The 25,978-nt window shown below is 41.0% G+C and overlaps 1 protein-coding gene and 1 long non-coding RNA gene across 2 annotated transcripts in view; one reads left to right on the forward strand and one right to left on the reverse strand.

The window, feature by feature from the left end:
- Positions 1-4,146, forward strand: part of LOC127647267 (uncharacterized) — a 255,840-nt gene extending 251,694 nt beyond the window's left edge. The window contains exon 3 of the long non-coding RNA XR_007971032.1: positions 4,105-4,146. This is a non-coding gene — a long non-coding RNA (uncharacterized LOC127647267). The remainder of the gene's footprint in view (positions 1-4,104) is intronic.
- The window catches only part of LOC127647263 (butyrophilin subfamily 1 member A1-like), a 37,426-nt gene that overhangs the window by 6,517 nt on the left and 4,931 nt on the right, over positions 1-25,978 (reverse strand). Inside the window, exons 5-10 of the mRNA XM_052131411.1 lie at positions 19,798-19,905; positions 13,304-13,336; positions 12,610-12,642; positions 12,041-12,073; positions 11,545-11,589; positions 11,410-11,436 (exon numbers count right to left, since the gene is read on the reverse strand). Coding sequence (XP_051987371.1) covers positions 11,410-11,436; positions 11,545-11,589; positions 12,041-12,073; positions 12,610-12,642; positions 13,304-13,336; positions 19,798-19,905 — 279 coding nt within the window. The remainder of the gene's footprint in view (positions 1-11,409; positions 11,437-11,544; positions 11,590-12,040; positions 12,074-12,609; positions 12,643-13,303; positions 13,337-19,797; positions 19,906-25,978) is intronic.

Consider the following 25,978-nt stretch of genomic DNA (forward strand, 5'->3'; position numbering starts at 1 on the left):
TCCGGTTTGATTCATCTCCTTGATGGTGAAGTTCCAGTTTGATTTCATTTTAATATATATTTTATTTTTGGACATTTCTATGAAGTTGAGTGAACTTTAAAGTTAGCCTCTTCCCCAATGCTATTTCAAGTTTATTTCAATGCACGCTACGTCAAGACAACTCATCACTACTCATCGTTCTGCAGACTGGTATTTTTTCCAATTTATTCATTTTTGATTATTGAACTGATAAAAGGTGAACTGTGAGAGTTCAAGTGAACTACAGAAGGTGAAGTGAACTACAGGAGGTGAAGTGAACTGTGAGACTTCAAGTGAACTACAGAAGGTGAAGTGAACTGTGAGAGTTCAAGTGAACTACAGAAGGTGAAGTGAACTGTGAGAGTTCAAGTAAACTACAGAAGATGAAGTGAACTGTGAGTGTTCAAGTGAACTACAGAAGGTGAAGTGAACTGTGAGTGTTCAAGTGAACTACAGGAGGTGAAGTGAACTGTGAGTGTTCAAGTGAACTACAGAAGGTGAAGTGAACTGTGAGTGTTCAAGTGAACTACAGGAGGTGAAGTGAACTGTGAGAGTTCAAGTGAACTACAGAAGGTGAAGTGAACTGTGAGAGTTCAAGTGAACTACAGAAGATGAAGTGAACTGTGAGTGTTCAAGTGAACTACAGGAGGTGAAGTGAACTGTGAGTGTTCAAGTGAACTACAGGAGGTGAAGTGAACTGTGAGAGTTCAAGCGAACTACAGGAGGTGAAGTGAACTGTGAGAGTTCAAGTGAACTACAGAAGATGAAGTGAACTGTGAGTGTTCAAGTGAACTACAGGAGGTGAAGTGAACTGTGAGAGTTCAAGCGAACTGCAGAAGGTGAAGTGAACTGTGAGAGTTCAAGCGAACTGCAGAAGGTGAAGTGAACTGTGAGAGTTCAAGTGAACTACAGAAGGTGAAGTGAACTGAGAGTTCAAGTGAACTACAGGAGGTGAAGTGAACTGTGAGAGTTCAAGTAAACTACAGAAGATGAAGTGAACTGTGAGAGTTCAAGTAAACTACAGAAGATGAAGTGAACTGTGAGTGTTCAAGGGTACTACAGAAGGTGAAGTGAACTGTGAGTGTTCAAGTGAACTACAGGAGGTGAAGTGAACTGTGAGAGTTCAAGCGAACTACAGAAGGTGAAGTGAACTGTGAGTGTTCAAGTGAACTACAGGAGGTGAAGTGAACTGTGAGAGTTCAAGCGAACTACAGAAGGTGAAGTGAACTGTGAGAGTTCAAGTAAACTACAGAAGATGAAGTGAACTGTGAGAGTTCAAGCGAACTACAGAAGGTGAAGTGAACTGTGAGAGTTCCAGTGAACTACAGAAGGTGAAGTGAACTACAGGAGGTGAAGTGAACTGTGAGGGTTCAAGTGAACTACAGAAGGTGAAGTGAACTACAGGAGGTGAAGTGAACTGTGAGAGTTCAAGTGAACTACAGAAGGTGAAGTGAACTACAGGAGGTGAAGTGAACTGTGAGGGTTCAAGTGAACTACAGAAGGTGAAGTGAACTACAGGAGGTGAAGTGAACTGTGAGGGTTCAAGTGAACTACAGAAGGTGAAGTGAACTACAGAAGGTGAAGTGAACTGTGAGAGTTCAAGCGAACTACAGAAGGTGAAGTGAACTGTGAGGGTTCAAGTGAACTACAGAAGGTGAAGTGAACTGTGAGAGTTCAAGTGAACTACAGAAGGTGAAGTGAACTGTGAGGGTTCAAGTGAACTACAGAAGGTGAAGTGAACTACAGGAGGTGAAGTGAACTGTGAGAGTTCAAGTGAACTACAGAAGGTGAAGTGAACTACAGGAGGTGAAGTGAACTGTGAGGGTTCAAGTGAACTACAGAAGGTGAAGTGAACTACAGGAGGTGAAGTGAACTGTGAGAGTTCAAGTGAACTACAGAAGGTGAAGTGAACTACAGGAGGTGAAGTGAACTGTGAGAGTTCAAGTGAACTACAGGAGGTGAAGTGAACTGTGAGAGTTCAAGTGAACTACAGAAGTTGAAGTGAACTACAGGAGGTGAAGTGAACTGTGAGAGTTCAAGTGAACTACAGAAGGTGAAGTGAACTACAGAAGGTGAAGTGAACTGTGAGGGTTCAAGTGAACTACAGAAGGTGAAGTGAACTGTGAGAGTTCAAGTGAACTACAGAAGGTGAAGTGAACTACAGGAGGTGAAGTGAACAGTGAGAGTTCAAGTGAACTACAGAAGGTGAAGTGAACTACAGAAGGTGAAGTGAACTGTGAGAGTTCAAGCGAACTACAGAAGGTGAAGTGAACTACAGGAGGTGAAGTGAACTGTGAGGGTTCAAGTGAACTACAGAAGGTGAAGTGAACTACAGGAGGTGAAGTGAACTGTGAGAGTTCAAGTGAACTACAGAAGGTGAAGTGAACTGTGAGTGTTCAAGTGAACTACAGAAGGTGAAGTGAACTGTGAGGGTTCAAGTGAACTACAGAAGGTGAAGTGAACTACAGGAGGTGAAGTGAACTGTGAGGGTTCAAGTGAACTACAGAAGGTGAAGTGAACTACAGGAGGTGAAGTGAACTGTGAGAGTTCAAGTGAACTACAGAAGGTGAAGTGAACTGTGAGTGTTCAAGTGAACTACAGAAGGTGAAGTGAACTGTGAGTGTTCAAGTGAACTACAGAAGGTGAAGTGAACTGTGAGAGTTCAAGTGAACTACAGAAGGTGAAGTGAACTACAGGAGGTGAAGTGAACTGTGAGAGTTCAAGTGAACTACAGAAGGTGAAGTGAACTGTGAGTGTTCAAGTGAACTACAGAAGGTGAAGTGAACTGTGAGAGTTCAAGTGAACTACAGAAGGTGAAGTGAACTGTGAGAGTTCAAGTGAACTACAGAAGGTGAAGTGAACTGTGAGAGTTCAAGTGAACTACAGAAGGTGAAGTGAACTGTGTGAGTTCAAGTGAACTACAGAAGGTGAAGTGAACTGTGAGTGTTCAAGTGAACTACAGAAGGTGAAGTGAACTGTGTGAGTTCAAGTGAACTACAGAAGGTGAAGTGAACTGTGTGAGTTCAAGTGAACTACAGAAGGTGAAGTGAACTGTGAGAGTTCAAGTGAACTACAGAAGGTGAAGTGAACTGTGAGAGTTCAAGTGAACTACAGGAGGTGAAGTGAACTGTGAGAGTTCAAGTGAACTACAGAAGGTGAAGTGAACTGTGAGAGTTCAAGTGAACTACAGAAGGTGAAGTGAACTGTGAGAGTTCAAGTGAACTACAGAAGGTGAAGTGAACTGTGAGAGTTCAAGTGAACTACAGAAGGTGAAGTGAACTGTGAGAGTTCAAGTGAACTACAGAAGGTGAAGTGAACTGTGAGAGTTCAAGTGAACTGCAGAAGGTGAAGTGAACTGTGAGAGTTCAAGTGAACTACAGAAGGTGAAGTGAACTGTGAGAGTTCAAGTGAACTGCAGAAGGTGAAGTGAACTGTGAGAGTTCAAGTGAACTACAGAAGGTGAAGTGAACTGTGAGTGTTCAAGTGAACTACAGAAGGTGAAGTGAACTACAGAAGGTGAAGTGAACTGTGAGAGTTCAAGTGAACTGCAGAAGGTGAAGTGAACTGTGAGAGTTCAAGTGAACTGCAGAAGGTGAAGTGAACTGTGAGAGTTCAAGTGAACTGCAGAAGGTGAAGTGAACTGTGAGAGTTCAAGCGAACTACAGAAGGTGAAGTGAACTGTGAGAGTTCAAGCGAACTACAGGAGGTGAAGTGAACTGTGAGAGTTCAAGCGAACTACAGGAGATGAAGTGAACTGTGAGAGTTCAAGCGAACTACAGGAGGTGAAGTGAACTGTGAGAGTTCAAGCGAACTACAGGAGGTGAAGTGAACTGTGAGAGTTCAAGCAAACTACAGGAGGTGAAGTGAACTGTGACAGTTCAAGCGAACTACAGAAGGTGAAGTGAACTGTGAGAGTTCAAGCAAACTACAGAAGGTGAAGTGAACTGTGAGTGTTCAAGCGAACTACAGGAGGTGAAGTGAACTGTGAGAGTTCAAGTGAACTACAGGAGGTGAAGTGAACTGTGAGAGTTCAAGCGAACTACAGAAGGTGAAGTAAACTGTGAGAGTTCAAGTGAACTACAGAAGGTGAAGTGAACTGTGAGAGTTCAAGTGAACTACTGAAGGTGAAGTGAACTGTGAGAGTTCAAGTGAACTACAGAAGGTGAAGTGAACTGTGAGAGTTCAAGTGAACTACAGAAGGTGAAGTGAACTGTGAGAGTTCAAGTGAACTACTGAAGGTGAAGTGAACTGTGAGAGTTCAAGTGAACTACAGAAGGTGAAGTGAACTGTGAGAGTTCAAGTGAACTACAGGAGATGAAGTGAACTGTGAGAGTTCAAGTGAACTACAGGAGGTGAAGTGAACTGTGAGAGTTCAAGTGAACTACAGGAGATGAAGTGAACTGTGAGAGTTCAAGCGAACTACAGGAGGTGAAGTGAACTGTGAGAGTTCAAGGGAACTACAGAAGGTGAAGTGAACTGTGAGAGTTCAAGTGAACTACAGAAGGTGAAGTGAACTGTGAGAGTTCAAGTGAACTACAGAAGGTGAAGTGAACTGTGAGAGTTCAAGTGAACTACAGAAGGTGAAGTGAACTGTGAGAGTTCAAGTGAACTACAGAAGGTGAAGTGAACTGTGAGAGTTCAAGTGAACTACAGAAGGTGAAGTGAACTGTGAGAGTTCAAGTGAACTACAGAAGGTGAAGTGAACTGTGATTGAACATTTAACAACATTTCATCCAACTGCTCATTTTGAAGTGAGATTTCATTGTGTATGTTGTTTTCAAATGTGATGTGTTTGTAAGACGAACAGTTGCGGGAGATGGAGGAACAAGAGGCGGCCAAGCAGCAGGGGAGAGCCCGGCCAGACTCGAGCTGGGGCGAACTGGTGGTGTCAGTGCTCTCACTGTGCGTCTATGCAAACAGATAGAGAGTCCTATTGCTGTCGCTGAATTTCAGCTGATGCCATTTTCTTCTGCATGAGATCGCTGAATCTGCTGATGAAACTGCACCACTAGCATGTGTAACTGAGCACCCAAGTTTTGTACCACACATGGACAGAGGGTCCTGGAAATTTATTTCAGGATCCCAAAGATAAATTGGAAACGCCAGCCAAAGCCTGCAGGGACAAATGGACGGCTTAGTGTAAAGTGAGTATTTGTTTTGTATTTCTTTTTGTTACTAAGACGTAATGTACAGAGTTTGGACACCTGGCATAATCACAATGTTGTTCCCGCGTAGTCAGCTGAGCTATTGTTATATTTTCATGTATGCGCACAGGCATGGTTTGGGAGTGGCCTCGTAAGTGCGGCAAAGCAAGTGCATTCTGGGAGTTGTTGTCTTTCAGCCACATGAGTAAAAAATAATTTTTTTGCCTTTTCTCAGTCTAGAATGCTTCAAATTCAAAAATAATTTCACATTTCTACTACATAAATGACCACTATTAAATACACATTCATCTTCCCACAGCTGGAGTATCCCTTTAATTTGTATTAGTTTTTTTATTTTATTTAATTGATTATTCAGACTAGAATAATACTTGATTTAAGAAAATAGAATATTTAAAGGAAAATAAATATTGTTATAATTTTGTACTTTTCTACAGTGTATCTTTTGTTGAGAGCTGTCAGGGAGTGGGGGCGTCTCACCTACTTTATTAGGCTCAGGGAGGGAGGAGTATATTAGACTGTGTCTCACATATACTTTTACACTTCAGGGAGCCACTGTATGACATTACACTACCCGAAGCCTACCCTTTCCGGTCTGTAGTGTCACATCACAATAAGGTAGGACACAACATACATACATTTAGTGTGTAACGAGACTAAAAGCACTAGGAATGCACCGAAATTTCGGCCGCCGAAAATGGCACTTTCGGTTTTTGGCCGAAAGAGAAAAAAGGCCGAAAATATGAGCCGAAAATATATACCTCCTCGCCCCGCCCCTCAGTGCTCAGATTTCACTCTGGATCGATCTAGCTCTCATCACGGCGCTACCAAAAAAAGGCCGATCATGTCAGCGTTGTGGAAATTCTTCAAAGTTTCTGATAAGGACATCACATTTGCGATCTGCAGTGTTTGTTCAGCAGAACTTTCTAGATCTATATATACACACAGAGTACAGCAAGAGATTCTACAGGAAAGCGCCCCGATCCACAGCAGTGCCACAACTAGCGCTGCTACAACACAACCTGAGACGTATCTAGCTGAACTACCCATTGCCAGAAGCGACAATCCCCTTGACTACACTGCGGTCAAGCCAGCCGCCACTTCGAAATGAGCAGTCAAACTAGCCGCACATATATTTCGCGGTGCGCGTATACACTGTTTATTGCGGTATGACCGTCAGAACTAAAAACCGGTTAAATTTCTGTGAAGGCAATTTCACATTCATTCATTTATTCTGTCTGTCTGTCTGTCAGAAAGAAAGACAGAACGAAAGAAAGATTTTAGCACACCTTACAACCTGTCACTGCATGATATATTGAATTCCAAAATAAGAGCCCCCCCCAAAACTCATATATTTCATTTTTTGTCCATACATTCAGAAAATCATAAAAATAAAAGTCCTAGCTTCCACAGACCAATTTCACCTCATATGGGGAGGACACCTTCTCAAGGTGTGAACTACAATGTTTCAGGACATTCTGATGTTGTCTTCCAAAATAAGAGCCCCCCCAAAACTCATTACCTTTTACCACAGACCAATTTCAACTCAGATGGAGAGGACACCTTCTCACGGTGTCAACTACAATGTTTCAGGACATTCTGATGTTGTTTTACAAAATAAATTGCCTTTAAAGACTTCTGTTTTCTGTAATTGATGAGTAATAACATTAATTTCCCTGTTTTTCTGTTTCAGTCACAACAGTGCCCAAGCCAGTGCAGATGATGTAAACTGCACCGTCGCAGTGTCTTTCATGATCTCAAGTTGGACAATTATTACCTCTCAGTTGTGAACAATGCCCAGAAGAGACTTTTATTCCTATTCCCTTTGTGCTTGTGTCTATCCATTGAAAATATTAGTCGACACAAATCTCTCTGTGGTGGACATTAATTTGGGCAATATAGATGTCATTGTGATATGTAACTGGCATGTGAATACATTTACATCTTTTTTGACTCACATAAAATTATGTACTTTAAACAAGTATTGTAATCGCCCATGTTGCCTCAAGGACTGTTTGTCTGTCGAAGATCGGTGTAACACTGCTTTCAATGTTTCTTCCTTATTTACATTTACATTTACATTTAGTCATTTAGCAGACGCTTTTATCCAAAGTGACTTACAACTGAGGACTAAAGCAAGCGAGTCATCGTGAAGAGGCAAGAACAATGCAAGAAGTGCTCAAAATACAAAGTTCAGACATTGCTCAGAGTAGCAAAAACCAGAAAAGGGAGGATTTAAAGGAGAAGGAAAGTTTTTTACTCATGGAAGAGATGAGTCTTCAGTTGTCTTTTGAATGCTGTCAGGGATTCTGCATTCGGATGAGGGTGGGAAGATCATTATGCAAATGTATTTCTCTGTGTCCCTATTGGAAGCTTTCTTCTCTCTTTCTGACTTTTACTCACAAAACATCACATATAATAAACACATATTGGTATCCTTGACCATGCCTAATAACTTTGAAGCCTCAAAAGTGCTCTATACAAATCAATTATGCTGTCCGTGGTGCTGAAGTAGCTACTCAATTTATTTTTGCATGTGTTCGTTATTCTGATTCTTGTGTTTCTCCCCATCAGTTTTGTGATGGATAATATTTTATCCATCCATCCATCCATCCAACCGATTATCCGAAGTCGGGTCGGGGTTGGGGGTTGGGGGGCAGCTGCTCCAGCAGGGGCCCCAAACTTCCCTATCCCGAGCCACATTAACCAGCTCTGACTGGGGACCCACACCTTGAGAAGACCCACACCTCCCCCATCTGAGGTGAAATTGGTCTGTGGAAGCTAGGACTTTTATTTTTATGATTTTCTGAATGTTTGGACAAAAAAGGTAATATATGAGTTTTGGGGGGGGCTCTTATTTTGGAATTCAATATATCATGCAGTGACAGATTGTGAGGTGTGCTAAAATCTTTCTTTCTTTCTGACAGACATAATAAATGAATGAATGTGAAATTGCCTTCGCAGGAATTTAACCTGTTTTAGTTCTGACGGTCATACCGCAATAACCAGTGTATACGCGCACCGCGAAATATAGGTGCGGCTAGTTTGACCGCTCATTTCGAAGTGGCGGCTGGCTTGACCGCAGTTTGACTACGGTCGCATAAACAAAGACTGCTTTCCTTTCCTTTGCTTGTGCGGATTGTGCACAGGTATTTATCTGCACCAGCACAGAGAGTGAGAGACTGTTCAGTGCAGCATCTCATGTTCTTGATGAGCTTTCTGACAGGAGAGACTGTCAGAAAGTTTAGCAACTTTTGTTCTTGAAGAGAAACCGGTCACTTGTACTTAAATAAAAGTTGCCTTTGGATTTAGTTCAATTACTGCTGTTTTGCACAGTAATGTTCACTTAAAGTGTACAATACGTTTACATAAACAGAATAGAGCACTGATCTATATATATATAATTATATATTATAGTTATACACTCACCTAAAGGATTATTAGGAACACCATACTAATACTGTGTTTGACCCCCTTTTGCCTTCAGAACTCCCTTAATTCTACGTGGCATTGATTCAACAAGGTGCTGAAAGCATTCTTTAGAAATGTTGGCCCATATTGATAGGATAGCATCTTGCAGTTGATGGAGATTTGTGGGATGCACATCCAGGGCACGAAGCTCCTGTTCCACCACATCCCAAAGATGCTCTATTGGGTTGAGATCTGGTGACTGTGGGGGCCATTTTAGTACAGTGAACTCATTGTCATGTTCAAGAAACCAATTTGAAATGATTTGAGCTTTGTGACATGCTGCATTATCCTGCTGGAAGTAGCCATCAGAGGATGCGTACATGTTCTCATTCTGTTTACGCCAAATTCTGACTCTACCATCTGAATGTCTCAACAGAAATCGAGACTCATCAGACCAGACAACATTTTTCCAGTCTTCAACTGTCCAATTTTGGTGAGCTCTTGCAAATTGTAGCCTCTTTTTCCTATTTGTAGTGGAGATGAGTGGTACCCGGTGGGGTCTTCTGCTGTTGTAGCCCATCCGCCTCAAGGTTGTGCGTGTTGTGGCTTCACAAATGCTTTGCTGCATACCTCGGTTGTAACGAGTGGTTATTTCAGTCAAAGTTGCTCTTCTATCAGCTTGAATCAGTCGGCCCATTCTCCTCTGACCTCTAGCATCAACAAGGCATTTTCACCCACAGGACTGCCGCGATACTGGATGTTTTTCCCTTTTCACACCATTCTTTGTAAACCCTAGAAATGGTTGTGCGTGAAAATCCCAGTAACTGAGCAGATTGTGAAATACTCAGACCGGCCCGTCTGGCACCAACAACCATGCCACGCTCAAAATTCTTTCCCATTCTGACATTCAGTTTGGAGTTCAGGAGATTGTCTTGACCAGGACCACACCCCTAAATGCATTAAAGCAACTGCCATGTGATTGGTTGATTAGATAATTGCATTAATGAGAAATTGAACAGGTGTTCCTAATAATCCTTTAGGTGAGTGTATATAGATCAGTGGAATAGAGGCCCTCTGCCATTCTGCGTTCTGCCTTTTGTTTTAATTAAAATGACTGTTGCATATTTAAACTTTTTGAAAGATGCTAGCTAAGTTCATTACTTGACTGTTTTTTTGCATATAATAGTTTTCTAAAACTTTACATTATTTGGATAATTGTTAATAAAATCTTTAAAATTAGATTTTTACAGAACTGAATGAAGAATAATATTTAATATAGTTTCAATATATTTTTGTCCGATTTTGGTGCGTTACTTTCAATAAAAGTGCGATTTATTTTATTGGTTTGTAGTTTTTCAATTCAGATTCATTAAATTCATGAAATTTATGAAAAAGTATAAAATTAATACAATTATACACAAAAAAAAAAAATAGGTACAAAAAAAAGTAAGTTTCGGTTTTCGGCCAAGTGCATCCTGGATTTTCGGTTTCGCCCAGAATTTTTATTTCGGTGCATCCCTAAAAAGCACTGAAAGCGGGGACTAAGATCCTTTCGTTATTCAGTCTTCCAGGGCAGCACTAACAAATTTCCCCTACAAGACGGGCTAAATACCCCGTTACAAAGTAAACATAGTGTTTATTCCCTTTTCATTATTGTATTTCGATTAATCCAAGTGGTTATAAATGTGGTCGTAGTGAACCTTGTTCATTGCAGTTGACACGTGTCAGAGAACAACGATTAATATAGAGGTACATGATTATAATGTAAAAATGCCATTTTAATCTGTATATATAATAGTTTAATTTGGTTATTTCTACCTAAATGACTTTATGTGAAATTATTCTTGAATCCACTAAATGATTGCTCTGGTCTGTGTTCAGGTTTTCTCTTGGTTTTACGGTTTGTGTTTCTTCTGTGAGCTGAAATTTCACATTTGATGGTGAGACACCCAAACCCTACACTGGTACAACAACTCATAAAGAAGAGGATCATTTCCTTTCTTTCATCCACCAGTCCTGCTTCATTAAATTTACAAATTAGATAACTAATTATTTTTTTCCCTGGAGAGTTTTGACAAATAATAAAAGACACTGATCAGTATTTTACAGAACATTGAACTATTGATGGTGTATGATCACCATAACCATTCCATTGATATTGAGATCCTTATATACTGAACAGCTGTTACAATCATTTATGTTTAATCTGAGATCATTTATTTATTTTATTTAATTTCATTATGTTTACTGTTTACTCACCTGCACGTTTACTGTTTACTCATCTGCATGTTTACTGTTTACTGTTTACTCACCTGCATGTTTACTGTTTAATCATCTGCATGTTTACTGTTTACTCATCTGCATGTTTACTGTTTACTCACCTGCATGTTTACTGTTTACTCACCTGCATGTTTACTGTTTACTCAGCTGCATGTTTACTGTTTACTCATCTGCATGTTTACTGTTTACTCATCTGCATGTTTACTGTTTACTCACCTGCATGTTTACTGTTTAATCATCTGCATGTTTACTGTTTACTCATCTGCATGTTTACTGTTTACTCACCTGCATGTTTACTGTTTACTCACCTGCATGTTTACTGTTTACTCAGCTGCATGTTTACTGTTTACTCATCTGCATGTTTACTGTTTACTCATCTGCATGTTTACTGTTTACTCACCTGCATGTTTACTGTTTACTCATCTGCATGTTTACTGTTTACTCAGCTGCATGTTTACTGTTTACTCACCTGCATGTTTACTGTTTACTCATATGCATGTTTACTGTTTACTCATATGCATGTTTACTGTTTACTCACCTGCATGTTTTCTGAAATGTGTGGACACTAAATACAGACAGAAAGTTTGGAGTTAAACAGAGATCATGACAGAATTCCTCTTCAGATCAATAATGAGATGAATAATTAAATATAGAGTCATTAAAACAAATTCACCATATGGGACAATGATCTTCTGTCTCTGTAAAAGTCGACTGTGTTCTGGAGGAAGTTCAGAATAAGGAGAAAACAACATTAAATTACATCTTTGTTTCACTGCACAAAGTAACAACAGCTGCAAACATAAAAGACAAATTAAAACCCAAATGGCAACATCTTCAAGCCCTTAATTTTGAGTCATGTGTTTATATGATACACAGTTTGTTTTAATTAAATATTGTGTGAATAAAAACACTTTCTTGATTTCTCCTTTTCTCGTTGTTTAAATCGAATGAATCAATTATAAAAGATTATATACATTACATACAAGATTATATTAGATTTTATACATCTGAAAATCAGTGAAATCAAAAATGATCCATTCTAGTTAATTATAAATATATAAATTCTACTTCATTATAAATACATTCAGTGTGTGTTAATTAAATATTTTGTAGATTACAACAGACTTCAGAATTCATGATTAATTAATTAATAGTCATATAAAAATCACCTGCTTGATTTTTCATCTTCTCTCTGTTTAAATCTAATGAAGGAAATATAAAAAACAAGAAGACATCAGACAGTTTATACATCTGAAAATCAGTGAAATCAAATATGATCCATTCTACTTCATTATAAATATATAAATTCTACTTCATTATAAATATATAAATTCTACTTCATTATAAATATATATATTCTACTTCATTATAAATATATAAATTCTTCTTCATTATAAATATATAAATTCTACTTCATTATAAATATATAAATTCTACTTCATTATAAATCTATAAATTCTACTTCATTATAAATATATAAATTCTGCTTCATTATAAATATATCAATTCTACTTCATTATAAATATATATATTCTACTTCATTATAAATATGTAAATTCTACTTCATTATAAATATATATATTCTACTTCATTATAAATATATAAATTCTACTTCATTATAAATATATAAATTCTACTTCATTATAAATACATTCGGTGTGTGTTAATTAAATATTTTGTAGATTACAACAGACTTCAGAATTCATGATTAATTAATTAATAGTCATATAAAAATCACCTTCTTGATTTTTCATCTTCTCTCTGTTTAAATCTAATGAAGGAAATATAAAAAACAAGAAGACATCAGACAGTTTATAGATCTGAAAATCAGTGAAATCAAATATGATCCATTTTACTTCATTATAAATATATAAATTCTACTTCATTATAAATATATATATTCTTCTTCATTATAAATATATAAATTCTGCTTCATTATAAATATATAAATTCTACTTCATTATAAATATATAAATTCTACTTCATTATAAATGTATAAATTCTTCTTCAATATAAATATATCAATTCTACTTCATTATAAATATATAAATTCTGCTTCATTATAAATATATAAATTCTACTTCATTATAAATATATAAATTCTGCTTCATTATAAATGTATAAATTCTACTTCATTATAAATATATAAATTCTTCTTCAATATAAATATATCAATTCTACTTCATTATAAATATATAAATTCTACTTCATTATAAATATATAAATTCTGCTTCATTATAAATATATAAATTCTACTTCATTATAAATATATAAATTCTACTTCATTATAAATATATAAATTCTACTTCATTATAAATATATAAATTCTACTTCATTATAAATACATTCAGTGTGTGTTAATTAAATATTTTGTAGATTACAACAGACTTCAGAATTCATGATTAATTAATTAATAGTCATATAAAAATCACCTGCTTGATTTTTCATCTTCTCTCTGTTTAAATCTAATGAAGGAAATATAAAAAACAAGAAGACATCAGACAGTTTATACATCTGAAAATCAGTGAAATCAAATATGATCCATTTTACTTCATTATAAATATATCAATTCTACTTCATTATAAATATATAAATTCTTCTTCATTATAAATATATAAATTCTGCTTCATTATAAATGTCACGATCCCTGGTTGTCTGTTCCGTGTTTTCTGTTTCACTCGTCACTATTCATATTCCATGTCACGTTTTGTTGTCCGCCCTGTGTTTCACTAGTCTCCTGCCTCAAAACTACACCTCCCATGATCCCCAGCACTCATCACTGCCAGCCCTGTGTCATTGTGCTCACCTGATTGTAGTTTGTCTTCATCATGTCTCCAGTGTATATAAACCCTGTTTGTTCTCCATTCCCTTGTCGATCGTTGAACGTTGTTAGCCTGGTCTGTGTTTCCCTGCCCGAGTTCCTTGTTTTATGTTTGTTTCCCCATCGAGGGTGTTTCCTTTGTGTTTGTTTTATTTTGCATAATAAAGTACCTGCATTTAGATCCTCGCTGCTTCATTCTTAACAGAACGATCGACCCACAATGGATCTAGCAGGGTTCCTCACGGAGCTGACACAGGCGGACTTGTCTGTCCGGGAGTTCTCCCACTTCACCAGCGTGGCCAGTTACACCGGCTGGGATGACCACGCTTTGAAGGTGGCGTACCGGTTCGGTGTCCCCAAACACCGATGGTGGGAACTCCCGGAGACTGCACCTGGCGGGAGTACGTGGGACTCATCCTCGAGGAGTTCGCTGCCAGGGAACCACCTCTCCAGATCCCAGCTCCCGCCTCTGGGCTTTCCTCGCCAGCCACGGTGAGTGAGTCAACCCCCACGCTTGCCGTGGTCAATGAACCAGCGCTGTTAACTTCATCCGCCCGGAGGAGGAGGAGAACAAAGGCCTCTGCTCTCCAGCCTCCGCTAACCTCGGCCAACCAGCCAGCGCCTGTAGCCTCCGATGTCAGCGAGCCAGCGCCTGTAGCCTCCGATGTCAGCGAGCCAGCGCCTGTAGCCTCCGATGCCAGCGCCTGTAGCCTCCGATGCCAGCGCCTGTAGCCTCCGATGTCAGCGAGCCAGCGCCTGTAGCCTCCGATGCCAGCGCCTGTAGCCTCCGATGCCAGCGCCTGTAGCCTCCGATGCCAGCGCCTGTAGCCTCCGATGCCAGCGCCTGTAGCCTCCGATGCCAGCGCCTGTAGCCTCCGACGTCAGCGAGCCAGCGCCTGTAGCCTCCGATGTCAGCGCCTGTAGCCTCCGATGTCAGCGAGCCAGCACCAGTAGCCATGACCATCCAAGAGCCAGTGCCAGTACCCGAGCTTTCCAGAGCTCCGCTTTCCAGAGCTCCGCCTCCCGAGCTTCCCAGAGCTCCGCCTCCCGAGCTTCCCAGAGCTCCGCCTCCCGAGCTTCCCAGAGCTCCGTCTCTCGAGCCTCCCAGGGCTCTGGAGCCTTCCAGGGCTCCGCCTCCTGAGACTCTCGAGCCTTCCACGGCTCCGCCTCCTGAGCCTCCTACGGCTCAGCCTCCCACGGCTCTGCCTCCCGAGCCTCCTACGGCTCAGCCTCCCACGGCTCAGCCTCCCGCGGCTCCGCCCCCAGAGACTCCTAGGGCCTCGCCTCTAGAGGCTCCTACGGCGCCACCTCCCTCGGCTCCACCTCCAGAACCTTCCAGACCTCCGCCTCCCGAGTCTCCTACGGCTCCGCCTCCTGAGCCTTCCAGGTCTCCGCCTACCGAGCCTCACTCTGCTCAGCCTCCTGAGCCTCACTTGGCTCCGCCCCCTGAGCCTTCCAGAGCTCCGCCTCTAAAGCCTCCTACGGCGCCGCCTTCCTCTGCTCCGCCTCCGGAGCCTCCTTCGGCCCAGCCTCCAGAGCCTCCCTTGGCTCCGCCTCCTGAGTATCCCTCGGCTCCGTCTCCTAGGCCTTCCTCGGCTCCTCCTGAGCCTCCAGAACCTCCCTCAGCTCCGCCTCCGGAGTCTTCTACGATGTGGTCTCCTGAGTCTCCCTCAGCTCTGCCTCCGGAGCCTTCTACGATGTGGTCTCCTGAGCAGTCCACGGCTCCACCTACCTCGGCTCCGCCTCCAGGGCCTCCCTCAGCTCCGCCTCCTGAGCCTCCAGAACCTCTTACAGTTCCACCTCCTGAGCCTCCCTCAGCTCCGCCTCCGGAGCCTCCCTCAGTTCCGCCTCCGGAGCCTTCTACGATGTGGTCGCTTGAGCAGCCCACGGCTCCGCCTACCTCGGCTCCAGCCTCTGAGTTCCCCATGACTGTGGTTCTGAGGCCGCCTCCCAGGCCACCTGATCCAGTCCTCTTGTGGCCCCCTTGGACTGCCTGTCTGCCCCCTGTGCCTCCTTGGACTGCCTGTCTGCCCTCTGTGCCCCCCTGGACTGCCTGTCTGCCCTCTGTGCCCCCCCCCTGGACTGCCTGTCTGCTCTCTGTGCTCCCCTTGGTCTGACTGTTTGCCCCTTGTGATCCCTTGGTCTGACTGTTTGCCCCTTGTGCTCCCTTGGTCTGACTGTTTGCCCCTTGTGCTCCCTTGGTCTGTCTGTTTGCCCTTGTACTCCCTTGGTCTGTCTGTTTGCCCTTGTACTCCCTTGGTCTGTCTGTTTGCCCCCTCCCCACTCCTTGGACGATTTTTGTTTTTTTTGAGTATTCCCTTTTTCTTTTTGTTTCTTAGGAGCGTCTGGAAGCCGCTCCTTTGAGGGGGGGGGGGGGGTTATGTCACGATCCCTGGTTGTCTGTTCCGTGTTTTCTGTTTCACTCGTCACTATTCATATTCCATGTCACGTTTTGTTGTCCGCCCTGTGTTTCACTAGTCTCCTGCCTCAAAACTACACCTCCCATGATCCCCAGCACTCATCACTGCCAGCCCTGTGTCATTGTGCTCACCTGATTGTAGTTTGTCTTCATCATGTCTCCAGTGTATATAAACCCTGTTTGTTCTCCATTCCCTTGTCGATCGTTGAACGTTGTTAGCCTGGTCTGTGTTTCCCTGCCCGAGTTCTTTGTTTATGTTTGTTTCCCCATCGAGGGTGTTTCCTTTGTGTTTGTTTTATTTTGCATAATAAAGTACCTGCATTTAGATCCTCTCTCCTTGCTGCCTCATTCGTAACAATAAATATATAAATTCTGCTTCATTATAAATATATAAATTCTACTTCATTATAATTACATTCAGTGTATGTTAATTAAATTCATAAAGAATGAATAACTTAATAAAGTTAATAATAAGTTAAAATGGACTCTCTTGCGTTCTCCTGTTCTCATATTGTAAATCTAATGTATTGTTAGACAGTGTTTTTGTCAGTTGCTGTAAAATCTAATATAATTAGGGCTGTAACTAATTATTATTTTGATATTTGATTAATCTTCGATTATTTCTTTGAACTTCAGCAACAGCTAATTTATTCTTTCCCCGTGTTCAGAATCAAACATTTCAGAGAGCGTGTAATAATACATTTATGTAATAATTTAATAATGTACACTTAATTTCCTAATCTGGCCTTATTCTGCTGCACCTGCTGTGCTTTCCTATCCCCAAGAGTCCCAGGGCCTGACTGGCTTCCTCGCTAAGCCGCATTTCATCTACATTAATGAATTCATGTAGAGGCTGATGAGTAGTGGATGGCCCTTGCAGTACCACACTAACAAGCTGGGAACTATCTGACATCTAGATATCTACACTTAACATTTTGTGAAACACTAACGTTCCCTTCAACATTAACGTTAGATGGACCTTTTTTCAGGGTACCTCTCAACAGGTTCACTAAACGCCTTGCTGCGTTCTGTAATTCCACCTATTTTCAGTTATTATCAAAGACAGAACACACACACACACACACACACATTTATATATACAGTGGGTACGGAAAGTATTCAGACCCCCTTACATTTTTCACTCTTTGTTATATTGCAGCCATTTGCTAAAATCATTTAAGTTCATTTTTTTTCCTCATTATTGTACACACAGCACCCCATATTGACAGAAAAACACAGAATTGTTGACATTTTTGCACATTTATTAAAAAAGAAAAACTGAAATATCACATGGTCCTAAGTATTCAGACCCTTTGTTCAGTATTTAGTAGAAGCACCCTTTTGATCTAATACAGCCATGAGTCTTTTTGGGAAACATGCAACAAGTTTTTCACATCTGGATTTGGGTATCCTCTGCCATTCCTCCTCGCAGATCCTCTCCAGTTCTGTCAGGTTGGATGGTAAACGTTGGTGGACAGCCATTTTCAGGTCTCTCCAGAGATGCTCAATTGGGTTTAAGTCAGGGCTCTGGCTGGGCCATTCAAGAACAGTCACAGAGTTGTCGTGAAGCCACTCCTTCCTTATTTTAGCGGTGTGCTTAGGGTCTTTGTCTTGTTGGAAGGTGAACCTTCGGCCCAGTTTGAGGTCCAGAGCACTCTGGAGAAGGTTTTTGTCCAGGATATCCCTGTACTTGGCCGCATTCATCTTTCCCTTGATTGCAACCAGTCGTCCTGTCCCTGCAGCTGAAAAACACTCCCACAGCATGATGCTGCCACCACCATGCTTCACTGTTGAGACTGTATTGGACAGGTGATGAGCAGTGCCTGGTTTTCTCCACACATACCGCTTAGAATTAAGGCTAAAAAGTTCTATCTTGGTCTCATCAGACCAGAGAATCTTATTTATCACCATCTTGGAGTCCTTCAGGTGTATTTTAGCAAACTCCATGCGGGCTTTCATGTGTCTTGCACTGAGGAGAGGCTTCCGTCAGGCCACTCTGCCATAAAGCCCCGACTGGTGGATGGCTGCAGTGCTGGTTGACTTACTACAACTTTCTCCCATCTCCCGACTGACTGGCCAAGGCTCTTCTCCCCCGATAGCTCAGTTTGGCCGGACGGCCAGCTCTAGGAAGGGTTCTGGTCGTCCCAAACGTCTTCCATTTAAGGATTATGGAGGCCACTGTGCACTTATGAACCTTAAGGGCAGCAGAAATCTTTTTGTAACCTTGGCCAGATCTGTGCCTTGCCACAACTCTGTCTCTGAGCTCTTCAGGCAGTTCCTTTGACCTCATGATTCTCATTTGCTCTGACATGCACTGTGAGCTGTAAGGTCTTATATAGACAGGTGTGTGGCTTTCCTAATCAAGTCCAATCAGTATAATCAAACACAGCTGGACTCAATTGAAGGTGTAGAACCATCTCAAGGATGATCAGAAGAAATGGACAGCACCTGAGTTAAATATATGAGTGTCACATCAAAGGGTCTGAATACTTAGGACCATGTGATATTTCAGTTTTTCTTTTTAATAAATGTGCAAAAATGTCAACAATTCTGTGTTTTTCTGTCAATATGGGGTGCTGTGTGTACAATAATGAGGAAAAAAATGAACTTAAATGATTTTAGCAAATGGCTGCAATATAACAAAGAGTGAAAAATGTAAGGGGGTCTGAATACTTTCCGTACCCACTGTATATATATAAGAGGCAAGATGACACTAGCTGCATGCAAAACTACGCACAAAACACATATATGTGTATTTATTTTTAATTTAAAACATCTTTGTGCACAGAAATTATGTTTTTTGTATTGTGGGCTAATTTCATGACTGCCGTCTATTAATTTCAAAGCATGTGTTAAAGCAGCTTTAATAAATATTGTATATGGATGAAACGACAATAAAAACCACTTGACTTGACTTGAAATAAACAGATGGCTACTGGGATTAAATTAATCACAAACAGTGGCCATTCATTTGTTCTCAGTGCTCTTGTCAATACAACCAGCATTGTGGACGACCCCACACACCCCTCACACAAACTCTTCACCCTCCTGCCGCCTGGCAAGAGGTACCGAAGCATTCGGCCCTCACAGCCAGACTGTGTAACAACTTCTTCCCCCAAGCCATCAGACTCCTCAAGACTGGACTAACACACACACACACATGTCTTGAGTTGCACTTTAATTACTGTCACTTTATAACTGTCTGTTACCTCAATAACTGCTATGTGCATCACTATCTCATAGTCTGTTATGTTTACATTTGGCATTTTTAGGAACTGTCATCTTTTGCACTGCTGTGTACTGGTCGGCGCTGCTCTGTCTCTCACTGTGTCTATTGTCCTGTTCACTGTTAGTAATGTATTGTACTGTCCTGTACTTGTTGCACCCGTTTGCACGTGCACTTTATATAGGTATGTTATTTAGTCTGTGTAATCTCATGTGGTTCTGTGTTTGCACTATGTTGTTTTATGTAGCACCATGGTCCTGGAGGAACGCTGTCTCGTTAAACTCTGTACTGTACTAACTGTATATGGTTGAACGACAATAAAAACCACTTGACTTGAAAAAAGGTCAAGGTGGTTAAATCTTGTAGATAAATTCACTGCAGTAAAAACTGTTGCAACGAGCCAAGCTCTCCCCTACTTACATTCATTACATGTTATATGTGAAACAAACAATAATTTTACCTCTGTGTTTATGAATAAAAGCTGCGATCAGTATTACAGCAATCACACTGAACACAACTGCAACTGAAGTCCAGATGACAAACAGCCTCAAAGAATTTAACATTTTACCTGGAAAACAAAAACTGTGATTCAGCACTTTGAGCACTTTATGTCCAGTCAAACATTCAATTTGATTAAAGTAAAAATATTTATATATATTGGTTGAAAAGTTTTTAAAATATTTATTTTATTTATTTATTTTTTTTAGGAAATTTAATTTTGCTCTCTTTAGATTCCTTGGATGCTATACTGAGTACATTTAAATGAATAAATAAAATAAACATTTTAAAAACTTTTTTATCTTTTCCCCAACCACTGTGGGGCTGTCCAAACACTGTTCATGTTAACCCAAGGCTCATAATAGCACTTAACAGGTTTTAAATCAATACACTAAATGAGTACAATACATTATTTAAGGAATATCTGATGGGCAATATGGCTGACATTGAACACTGAACATCCTTCAAATCTGTATGAGCCAATTAATCTAAAAGACACCAGACTCAAGCACTGGCAGAGCCACGGGTGTGGCTGGGTGGGCCGGTGCCACCCATTTAACATTCAGGTCCACCCAATTATTGTTGTATGCCCCTGTTCCACCAATAGTCAAAAGCTCACTGGCCTTGAACCAGGAACTGTCGGGCGAGTTAATGTCAGCACCAAAGCTTTCAAAACAACAAAAGCTCAAAAAGCAAAACCAGACCACTCTCATTATAACTGTATAAGATATTTACACTGTAAAACATATCAAAAATAGATTGAGCTGACATAAGATGCTGAATTAAATTATGTTAAAATGCTTTAAGACTCATCCACTTTATTTTCTAAGATAAAAAAATAATGAATTGATTATTAATTTTATTCATTTGAACTATTTTGTTGCATCAAAAGCAGCTCAGGATGGCACAAAATAAGAAGTGTTGAGTCAGTTACTCTAAAAGTAATTAATTACTGTGACAGGGCGGAGGGCGGGACCGGATTGTGATTCTACACACCCGGTCCCTTATCAGGCTAATCAAACCTCCGAGAGGGATAAGGGCCGACTGCGGACGGTGGTGCGACAGAGAGTTGATCGTTTACGGACATGTCCATCATGTGTGTTTTTGTGTCTTTTGCTTCAGTTTTATATTAAAATATTATTTATATTGTCAAGCCGGTTCTCACCTCCTCTTCTATTTGAAGAGTAACTAATTTCGATTTGTTGTCCCGGAGCTCTCCGGAGGCAGTTGCAAGGTACCGACAGGCCCGAAGGGCTGTGGCCTCGGCCGTGAGGGAGGCAAAGCAGTGGGTGTGGGAAAAGTTTGGAGAAACCATGGAGAAGGACTTTCGGTCCGCACCAAAGTGCTTCTGAAAAACCGTCAGCCACCTTAGGAGGGGGAAACGGGGAACCATCCAAGCTGTATACAGCAAAGATGGGATGCTGTTGACCTCAACCAAGGAGGTTATTGGGTGGTGGAAGGAACACTTTGAAGAACTCCTAAATCGCAACACGCCCTCTATGCTAGAGGCAGAGCCGGAGGCTGATAGGGGATCAGATTCTATTTCCCTGGGGGGTCACTGAGGTAGTCAAACAACTCCGCAGTGGCAAAGCCCCGGGGATTGATGAGATCCGACCAGAAATGCTGAAAGCTTTTTCAGCTCTCACTGGATTGCTTGGCAGTCGATTGTGAAGCGGCTGGGATGAGGATTAGCACCTCTAAATCTGAGGCCATGGTTCTCAGCAGGAAACCGATGAAGTGTGAACTCCAGGTAGGGGAGGAGGTATTGCCCCAAGTGAAGGAGTTCAAGTACCTCGGGGTCTTGTTCACAAGTGAGGGGACAATGGAGCGGGAGGTTGGCCGGAGAATCGGGGCAGCGGGGGCGGTATTGCACTCGCTCTATCGCACCGTTGTCACGAAAAGAGAGCAGAGCCGGAAGGCAAAGCTCTCGATATACCGGTCAATTTTTTTTCCTACCCTCACCATGGGTCATGACCGAAAGAGCTAGGTCGCGAGTACAAGTGGCCGAAATGGGCTTCCTCAGAAGGGTGGCGGGCTTCTCCCTTAGAGATAGGGTGAGGAGCTCAGTCATCCGTGAGGAGCTCGGAGTAGAGCCGCTGCTCCTTTGCGTCGAAAGGAGTCAGTTGAGGTGGTTTGGTTTTGGTAAGGGTGCCCCCTGGCCGCCTCCCTAGGGAGGTGTTTCAGGCACGTCCAGCTGGGAGGAGGCCTCGGGGAAGACCCAGGATTAGGTGGAGAGATTACATCTCCACACTGGCCTGGGAACTCCTCGGGGTCCCCCAGTCAGAGCTGGTTAATGTGGCTCGGCAGCTGCCCCCGCAACCCGACTTCGGATAAGCGGTTGAAGATGGATGGACGTTAAATTTCTACTTTAATTTAACTTTTGTTTTATAAAAGAATTGTTCTAGAGTCTGTCAAATATTTAACACAATAAAGTATCAGAACTAATTAAATTACTGAAAAATTAAGAGTAATACCATACTTTACTTTTTTCCAATGAAAAAGTAATTCAAATACAGTAATTCATTACTTAGTAATGCATTACACTGCAAATACGCTCAGGAACAACGAACAATTTGCAGTAAGTCATGGCATCGGCTCATGTTATTTGTTCATGCATTGCATGTCACATGTTTAAAATAGCCTCCTCCGTCAGCAGTGAGGGATTCACTTGTGATAAATGTAAGGAATTAGTCAGGCTGACGGAGAAGGTTAATGAGTTAGAGACTCGCATCCGAACGCTAGTGGAGGTCAGTGAGAAAGAGAAGCCGTTAGATACTGTTTCGGATGCGGGCAGTACAGAGAGCAACACACACACTTTGGTTCCGGTTATAGAGCCCCTGCAGCAGGGCATTTGGGTGACGTCTCGGCGGCATACTCGTTCAGCAAAGAGACACCACTCTCCCGCTCCTGTTAGGGTTTCCAATAAATTCTCCCCACTCAGTGATACACCCACTGAGAATCATATTGAAAGAGCCCTTGTTATCGGTGATTCTATTGTAAGGAATGTGGAAATAGAGACTCCAGCCACTATTGTTAATTGCATTTCGGGGGCCAGAGCGTCTGACATCAAATCAAATTTACAAGTGCTGGCTAATGCTAAGCGTAGATTTTCTAAAATTGTTATCCATGTCGGCACTAATGATGTCCGGCTTAGCCAGTCGGAGATCACTAAAGATAATGTTAAAGAGGTGTGCAAATTTGCAAAAGCGATGTCAGACACTGTAATATGCTCTGGTCCCTCCCTGCTCGTCGTGGTGGCGAGGTTTATAGTAGATTAGTGTCACTGAATGGCTGGATGTCTGAGTGGTGTCTGCAGAATAAAATAGGATTTATAGACAATTGGAAAAGTTTTTGGGGTAGACCTGACCTGCTAAAGAGAGGCGGACTCCATCCCTCCAGGGAAGGTGCCGCTCTCCTCTCTAGTAATTTGGCTCATAGACTTAATAATGATATTAATTGACTAAATGGGGCCCAGGTCAGGAAGCAGACAAACTGGTTAATCCGAGCGTCTGCTAGCTGCCTTGAGGCGTCACACAGGTCACATAAACTACAACACATAGAGACTGTATCACCTAGATATCTCATAGAGACTGTGTCTGTTCCCGAACTACCAAACACAATACCCTCACTAAATCATTTAGAAAAAATTTGATTAAGGTCAAACTTGAACAAAACAAACAAATTAAAAATAAACATCATATAAAAATAGGGCTACTAAACATTAGATCTCTTTCTACCAAAGCACTAATTGTCAATGAAATGATTACAGATCATAGATTGGATGCGCTCTGTTTGACTGAAACCTGGCTTAAACCGGATGAATATATTAGTTTAAATGAATCTACTCCCCAGGTTATTGTTATAAACATGAGCCTCGTCTGAAGGAGTCGAGGAGGAGGTGTTGCTACAATTTACAGTGAAGTTTTTGGTGTTACTCAGAGGACAGGATATAAATGTAAGTCTTTTGAACTAATAATGCTTAAGGTGACACCGTCAAATACAAATATAAATAAAATTCTCTGTAGATCCTTTACCCTTGCTACAGTGTATAGATCACCGGGCCTTATTCAGATTTCCTTAGTGAATTTGCAAATTTTTTATCAGATCTTGTAGTTACTGTAGATAGAGCCTTAATTGTTGGTGACTTCAACATTCACATAGATAATGAAAATGATACTTTGGGATTAGCATTTATCGATATTCTCAACTCTCTTGGAGTCAGACAAAATGTAACAGGACCAACTCATCAGCCATAATCATACAGCTAGATTTAATTCTTTCATATGGAGTTGATGTTGATAATATAGAAATTCTGCAGCAGAGCGATGACATCTCGGATCATTACCTCGTCTCTTGCATGCTGCAATCAGCTAATGTTACTCAATCTACACCACGCTATCGTTCAGGTAGAACTATTCTTTCGACCACTAAAGATAGCTTCACTAATACTCTTCAGATCTATCTCATATACTCAATAAACCCCAAAGCCCAGAAGAACTTGATGAAATAACAAAAAATTTAAATGCAGTCTTCTCTAGCACCCTTGATGTTGTCGCCCCACTCGATTAAAAGAAAATTAAAGAAATAAGCCCTGCACCATGGTACAATGATCACACTCATGCTCTCAAGAGAGCAGCTCGGAAAATGGAGCATGTGGAAAAATACAAAATTAGAAGTATTTCAGGGTGCATGGAAGGATAGTGTCTGTAGCTACAAACACGCACTCAAAGCTGCCAGGTCAGCATATTTTAGTAAACTCATAGAAAATAACCACAACAATCCTAGATGTTTATTCAGTACTGTGGCTAAATTGGTTAGGAATAAAGCCTCAACCGAACCAGATATTACGTCACAGCTCAAGAGTAATGACTTCATGAATTTCTTTACAGATAAAATTGAAATAATCAGAAATAAAATTGGAATTATGCAATCATCTGTCATAGCACCTCAGAAAACAGTGTCGAATAATTTCCCTCATGTGCAACTTCAATCCTTAGCTATCATAGGTCATGAAGAGCTAACAAAACTTATCGAAACATCAAAAGCCACAACTTGTTTGTTAGATCCTATACCAACTAAGCTCTTAAAAGAGGTATCTCCTGTAATATCAGAACCTCTTCTTAATATCATTAACTCCTGCTATGCTTAGGACATGTCCCAAGAAACTTTAAAATGGCAATTATCAAACCGCTAATTAAGAAGCCACAACTTAATCCTGGAGAACTTGCTAATTATAGACCAATTTCAAATCTGCCGTTTATGTCAAAAATACTAGAAAAGGTAGTATCCTCCCAAATATGTTCATTTCTACAGAGAAATAGTATATATGAAGAATTTCAATCAGGATTTAGGCCTCATCACAGTACAGAGACTGCACTTATCAGAGTTACAAATGACTTGCTCTTATCATCTGATCGCGGCTGCATTTCTCTTCTAGTGCTTTTAGATCTTAGTGCTGCATTAGACACGATAGATCACGACATTCTCTTGAATAGGCTGGAGAATTATGTTGGAATTTGTGGAGTGGCATTAGCATGGTTTAGGTCATATTTAGCAGACCGCTACCACTTTGTCTATGTAAATGAGGAATTGTCAAACCAAACAAAAGTAAAATATGGAGTGCCACAGGGATCAGTTTTAGGGCCTCTGCTTTTCTCCATGTATATGCTTCCCCTGGGAGATATTATCAGGAATCGTGGAATAAGTTTCCACTGCTATGCTGACGATACACAACTTTATATTTCTTCAAAACCTGATGAGATTTCACAATTCTCAAAATTAGCAGAGTGTATTAATGAAATAAAAGATTGGATGGCCAGAAATTTCCTTCTACTCAATTCTGACAAAACAGAGGTTCTAATTATTGGACCAAAAAACTCTAAAAATAAGCCACTAAAATATAATTTGACTCTAGATGGATGTACTGTTACATCATCTTCAACAGTGAAGAACTTAGGTGTTATATTTGATACCAATCTGTCCTTTGAAAATCAAATTACAAATGTTTGTAGAACAGCATTCTTCCACCTAAGAAATATTGCTAAATTAAGGCATATGCTCTAGGTTGCTGATGCCGAAAAACTAATTCATCGTTCATGACCTCAAGACTAGATTATTGTAATGCATTACTGGGAGGATGTCCA

This window comes from Xyrauchen texanus, chromosome 8, assembly GCF_025860055.1.
Source record: "Xyrauchen texanus isolate HMW12.3.18 chromosome 8, RBS_HiC_50CHRs, whole genome shotgun sequence".
In the NCBI taxonomy this organism is placed as follows: Eukaryota; Metazoa; Chordata; class Actinopteri; order Cypriniformes; family Catostomidae; genus Xyrauchen; species Xyrauchen texanus.